Source organism: Ananas comosus, linkage group 3 (assembly GCF_001540865.1).
Source record: "Ananas comosus cultivar F153 linkage group 3, ASM154086v1, whole genome shotgun sequence".
Lineage (NCBI taxonomy): Eukaryota > Viridiplantae > Streptophyta > Magnoliopsida > Poales > Bromeliaceae > Ananas > Ananas comosus.
Genome location: NC_033623.1, coordinates 4158215 through 4165181, shown reverse-complemented (window position 1 = coordinate 4165181; position 6967 = coordinate 4158215). Strand labels below are relative to the sequence as shown.

General features: G+C 39.2%; 1 protein-coding gene across 1 annotated transcript; it reads left to right on the top strand.

Moving 5' to 3' along the window:
- LOC109707485 (9-cis-epoxycarotenoid dioxygenase NCED6, chloroplastic-like) lies at positions 2867-4696 on the top strand. Its single transcript, XM_020228772.1, has one exon. It carries the CDS (start codon positions 2867-2869, stop codon positions 4694-4696), a length of 1830 nt encoding a protein of 609 aa, XP_020084361.1.

The window sequence follows — 6967 nt, the reverse complement described above, 5'->3', positions numbered from 1 at the left end:
TGTCTTATCGAGGGCACAGCAGTTCCAAAGGGGTTGTATTCGCTCTAAAGACGCTCTAAAGACGGTGAATAGTTCACCGTCTCATGAAGGCGATGAACCATCTACCGTCTTCATGAGGAATGCGCATAGACGGTGAACGATTCACCGTCTTTACGAGAAAAATCCGACCTGGTGCCGACGTGGCGAAAGGAGAGTTAGTTTCACAAATAAAATTTCAGAGGATTATTTTGCCAATTACAAAATTTCAGAGGGTTATTTTCGAAAAAAGTCCAGTGGAGGAACTACCAATACATTTTTCACAATATATTTGATGCATGTAAGGGCCCTCGATCATCTACTCACCGGTCTATATCTTCTAAGCTCTGATCCTGTTCCCAACGGCAACAGGTACCCCGCACTGCACCAGCTGGTTAAGATTCAACCTCTCGGTCTCGGGCATGCAGCAGCAGCCACTCCGCCTGCTGCGAATTAAAAACGAAGTCCCTCTTGGGGACACCTGTCTTCCCTACGTGGTCGTCTCCGTCGCCTGCCATGCCACCTGACTGCCCTCTCTCGCTCTCCCGCTTGACCGAAATCCAGAGCTACCAGCGCTTTAAAGATCGGGAAATTATTGCATGGACCGTGTGCTTTCAGACGGAGTCACTAACATATACAATCCCTTTTGCTTCTATTTTTAATAAAATAGAAAGTTTGATATATTTTCTATAATAGAAAGAAAAATTAAAAATTTGAGACATCCAAATATAAGCTCTAATTTAGCTTCCCTGATTGCCTTGTAGAATTAATTATTGTAAATATTTTAATGTGTTTTCTCTAATGACACCTCTAGGATATAACTCTCTAACAAATAACGCTACACCTTGTATTAGAAATAAACATGTCATAAAACTATAATTGAGTTCTGAAATTTGAACCTTTGCCATCGTATGTACTTTTAGACTTCGTTGGTATTGTTGTCCTTTTCTTTTAAATAAAATTTTTATAATAAATATTGGACGCAAAAATGGTAGATTGGTTTCAATTTTTTACAACATATGTTTTGTAATAAAATTAAAAAATAAGGAAGCAATTTTTTCTTCCATTTTCAAGATTTATTTAAAGAAATTGTTATTCATCACTTGACCAATGCATTATTAGCTAGCCAACCATAATGACAAAAGAAAAATCCTTTTCATACAAATTATAGATTCAACAACTATATTCATATGAGTACCAAATTATTCGTACCCATAAAGGCCGTTTGGTTGTGGGATAAGGGGGGATAAGGAGTTATCCCCTCCTTTATACCTAAACGAAAAAAAAGGGGTTGGGACAACAATTGACCCGCCCTTTAACAGGTTATTTCAGGATAATTCGTTAAGGGGTAGGATAGTTATTCCCACTCCTTATTGGAATAAGGATAGGAACAGCTGTTCCCATCCCTATTTAATTTTTAAAATTTAAATTTAAATATTTAAATTTTAAATTTTAAAATTTATAATTTGTAATTTTAAAATTTAAATTTTTAATTTCAAATTTATAATTTAAATTTTAAATTGATATTTTAATTTTAAATTTATGAATTTGATATTTATATTTTTAAATTCAGATTTAATCTTATATTTAAATTTGAAATTTAAAATTTAGAATTTTAAATTTTAAATTTGAGATTTAAAATTTAAAATTTAATTTTAAATTTTTGAAATTTAAAAGTTATATATATGCAAATTCAAAATTTTAATTAGATATGATTTAAAATTTTAAATTTAAATATAATATAATAGATAATATCATTATTTTCTATTTATAACTATCCACTATGCATCTATTCTATATTATCTATCAAAAAATTATTTTTCTTATTTCCGGAAAGCAACTCATTTAATTAAAATGCAAAATTGATCTATAACAAGATTTCTTATACCAAACTTATATTTATTATTGGAATAGGCAGTTCTTACTTATACTTATTTTGGATCTTGAATTCAAGTTTTGGCTCTTAAATTATGCACGAGCCGGGGCCCATCATGCATATACTGACTTTGATATGATTGTCAAAATCTTGAATCTAAAGTCGATAAGTGTCAAAACCTAACGAGTATTGAAATTAACATTGGTCGCTACAATAAAATTATATAGAATTAATGTTAAAAGAATTAAAATAAAACATAGTGATACTAGAAGAGACCTTAAGAAACTTGTATACTGGATTCAATAAAAATATGTTTTATGAGAGAAACCTTTGAGTACGTCCACATTCTCTTCATCCAATAATTTATTATTTTTCACAATATATTCTTTAGCACAGTACATGCCTACTTTTTTATTACGAAAAATCTATATATGCTGTCTAAATATTTGGATGAATTGAGTGCTAGGTATATACGTACCCAATTTTTTAATGTCCAAGTACAATATTTCAAAAACTTTTTGTGTATACATTAGACATTTTAAGACCATTAAATTAATTGACATTTGAGTGTTAAGAGATCCGGTCTTATATAACACGGTCCATGCAATAAATTTTTGTTCAAGGATGCGACGTGGCGCGGGCAAGATGTACATATGCATCGGCCCAGCCGCGCCCAAACAAGTGGGCTCGCAATCCGTCGACGCGCACGCGCGCCTCCCATCCCCGTCCCGTGGCCTCTCCCCTCGACCTCCAATCCCCTTCCCTGTCCTCATCGGAGCCCACATGGCCCCCGCCCACCACTGTACAACTTATCGCAACCGCCACCTGTACGTTCACGTCACCCTCCTTCCCTAGCTGCATCCTTCCATCTACTCTTCCCCTTCCTCCTCCTATATAAATTAATCCACCACCTTATACACCTCACCACAAAATGCTAGCTAGCTAGTAATAAGCCAACCAACCATCCATCCATCCATGGCTCACTCTTCTAATCTTCGCTTCGATATTAATACCATCTCCTCCTCTCCTGCTCAGAGTAGGAGTATTACTACTACTACTCGCAAGCTTCCTTCTTCTTGTACATGCATGGTTCTCACTTCACCAACGGAGCTAACTAGGAAGATAATAACTAACCCACAACCACCACCACCACCACCTCCACTCTTGAAAAAATCCAAGCCACCACCATCACCTACTCCTCCTACTATTGTTACTTTCCCTCACAACCCAGAGATCGCTCTAAACCCTCTCCAGAAGCTTCTAGCTTCTGCATTGGACTCCGTCGAGAATAGTTTTATCGCCGTCTTGGAAAAGAAGCGCCCGTTACCTCGTTATGCCGACCCTTCTGTACAGTTGTCCGGAAACTTCGCTCCTGTGTCCGAATGCCCGGCTACAAACTGTCTAGAAGTTTCCGGAAGGATCCCGGCAGCACTACACGGCGGCGTGTACCTTCGCAATGGTGCCAACCCGATGGTCCCGCCATCCGGCGGGCACCATTTGTTTGATGGCGACGGCATGATCCACGCCGTCACGTTGTCGAGCAAGAAAGAAGCCTCGTACAGCTGCCGGTTCACGCGGACGAGCCGACTTTCACAGGAGGCGCTGCTCGGTCAGGCCGTATTTCCGAAGGCCATCGGCGAGCTCCACGGCAGCCCCACTGGCCTCGCCCGCCTGGCACTGCTCCACCTTCGCGCAGCCGTTGGCGTCGTCGACCTGTCCGGCGGCCTTGGCACGGCCAACGCCGGCCTCGCCTTCTTCGCCGGCCGTCTCCTCGCCATGTCCGAGGACGACCTGCCCTACCATGTTCGCGTCGCCTCTGACGGCGATCTCGAAACCATCGGCCGCTTCGACTTTAATCGCCAGCTGAATTCCCCGATGATTGCCCACCCGAAGATCGACCCGGCGACCGGCGAGCTGTTCGCGCTGAGCTACGACGTAATCCGGAAGCCATACTTGAAATACTTCCGCGTTGACCCGGTCAACGGAGTGAAGTCCACGGACGTGGCTATTTCCCTGGAGGCGCCGACGATGATGCACGACTTTGCAATCACCAAGAGCTACGTGGTGATCCCCGACCAGCAGGTCGTGTTCGACCTCCCGCGGATGCTGCGCGGCGGCTCCCCCGTCGCGTGCGACCGCGGAAAGAAGCCGAGGTTCGGCGTGATGCCGAGGTACGATAAAGACGAGTCGAGGATCCGGTGGGTCGACGTGCCGGACTGCTTCTGCTTCCACTTGTGGAACGCGTGGGAGGAGGATGACGGACAGACGGTGGTAATCACCGGATCGTGCATGTCGCCGCCGGATGCCATATTTTCGGACAGCCATGAAAAGATGACGAGCGTTCTATCCGAGATCCGGCTTAACTTGCGCACCGGAGAATCTACACGGAGGGAAATTGTACCCGGGATGAACCTGGAGGCGGGACAGGTGAACCGGTCGCTGCTCGGGCGGAGAACCAGGTACGCGTACATGGCGATCGCCGAGCCGTGGCCCAAGTGCAGCGGTATAGCGAAGGTGGACCTGGCGAGCGGGGAGGTGCGGCTGTTCGAGTACGGGGAGGGGAGGTTCGGGGGGGAGCCGACGTTCGTGCCAGCCCCCCAGTCGATAATGGGTGGCTGCGGGGAGGAGGACGAAGGGTACGTCGTCGGCTTCGTGCACGACGAGAGGGCCGGTCGGTCGGAGCTGGTCGTGGTGGACGCGCCCACCATGAAATTGGCGGCGGTGGTGAGGTTGCCGTCCAGGGTGCCGTACGGGTTTCATGGCACGTTTGTTTCGGCCGAGGAGCTACGTCGGCAACGTAATTGAGAAACTTTCTTTTGTATTTTGTTTATTTTTTAATTAGTGATGTTTTTATTTTTATTTATTTTTTTTAGAGAAAGATAGTATGTCATCCACTTCGTTTTTATTTTTGTTGTGTGCATCCTTCGGATTAGGAAGTGAGAACTTTATTTGTTTTGTCGTTTAGTAGATACACAGGGTGAGAGACCGGAAGGGGACAAATTGAACTTCCAATCACGGGTTACTTTTTGTCTTCCTGAGCTAACACCGTCGGAGGTCCCAAAGAAATGTAATGCGTTTGGTTGGAGAACTAAATTTTGGAGAATAATTTTTGTTATTTTTGAAAATAAGAGATATTCTGATAAAGATAGAACAATTGTAAATTTATGTTTGAATGCATTCGAGGATATTTTAAAGGATATTTTTAATAGCGTTTGTATAAAAAGTTTAGAACAACGTCTAAATATATTTTTAAAAATAAAATAATTAATTTATATTATATAATAAAATTTAAGTATAAATATATTATCATAAAAATAATATTTATATTAATATATTTATTTATTAAATTTGAGCATTCATTTAATTTATTATTTGAAATTAATTAAAATAAAGTATAAAAAAAAGAGCATAATAGAAAAAAAAGAAAAAAAAAACGGCAAACAATTGTTGTAAACTTAGCTAGAAATGTGAATCAACTACGATTCGAACTTGGGACCTCGGGTACCAACCATCAAGCCCTTTGCAACTTGCTCTAGGGACGGTCAGTGCATAGGTAAATTTGTTGAAGCGATCAGCGGTGGGTAATAGTAAGCTTTCAATTCTATGCACAATTAAGTTACTTTTGATTTTACAAATTAAAAGTTGAAAAATAAATTAAATTAAAACAAAATTTAAATAATTTTATATATCGAAATCTATATTATCTATGCACGTATTTTAAATTTGGACCTATCGACATATCTATTTTTTGATAATTTTTCTTACGCAAAATAAATAATGCAACGAGACAAATTTTAAATTCCTTTTTTCTCTAACGATAATTTATTTTATTAAATAGTTTTGTATAATTTCATATTTTCTGTCTAAGTGAATACTTTTAGTTCATCACAATATCATCTACTAATATTTAGTTGTTATATTAATATTTGGCTAAATTACAAAAAATTCTCCTGTAATAACCCGCTTTTTCACTTTTCCCCTCTGACATTTAAAAACCTACATTTTGCCCCCTTGTAAAATGAAAAATGTTCACAGGGGGGTTACGGTGTGTAAAATGACCATTTTGCCCCTCGCCATTTTCGTCTTCTTCCTCATCTTATTCAACCGCCCCATCGATCGGCCGCGATTCCCACCTCAATCAGCCGCGATTTCTCTCCATTTCCTTCTCCATCTGCTCCCCTTTTCCTCCTGCACCCTCGCCGCCCCTCGATTTCGATAATAGTAGGGAGGAAATCGAGGTGGGTGTTGATGGAGAGGTAGGTAAGGGCAACGGGGGCGAAAGTGAGGCGGCGGAGGAGGGCGAAGGGGATGTGGGCGAGGGCGAGGCAGTGGAGGACGGCGAGGCGGCGAGGCGGTGGCGAGGCGGCGAGCCGGAGGGAGGCGAAGCAACAAGAAAGAGGGCGAAGGGGTATCGTCGGCATAAAAAAATATTTTATAACGGAACCCTAACGGTAGGGGGTGAAGTGCACATTTTTTATTTTACAAGGGGGCAAAGTGTAGGGTTTTAAATGTCAGGAGGGGAAAGTGAAAAAGCGGGCTATTACAGGGGGTTTTCTGTAATTTAGCCTTAATATTTTATTGATTACAGCTAATAATCAAATTTGAATGGCAGTTCAAATATATATTTAAATTTAATCTATATAATTTAAATTTTTATTTCATCTTAAATTTAGAGTTGAAATCTAATTATACAATGTAAATTTAAATTTATAAGGTTTTAAATTTCAATTAAAATTTGAGTTTAAATCATGAATTGAATTTAATTTTGTATATAAAATTAAAATTTAATAATTAAAATATTTTAATTAAACTCTAAAATTTTTGAATTAAATTTTTAATTTTAAAATCAAATTTTTAATTTTAAAATTAAATTTGAATTAAATTTTGATAATTTAATTTGAAGTACATAAATTTTGAGTTCATCAAATTCATAAAAAATTTATTTTTAAGATATTTTATAATAAAATATAATTTTCTTTTTAAAAAATTAAATTATATTATAATTTTTTATATAAATATGATACACAAATTTACATTAATTTGAAAAAACTATTGAAATAATTGTGATGTGCATTT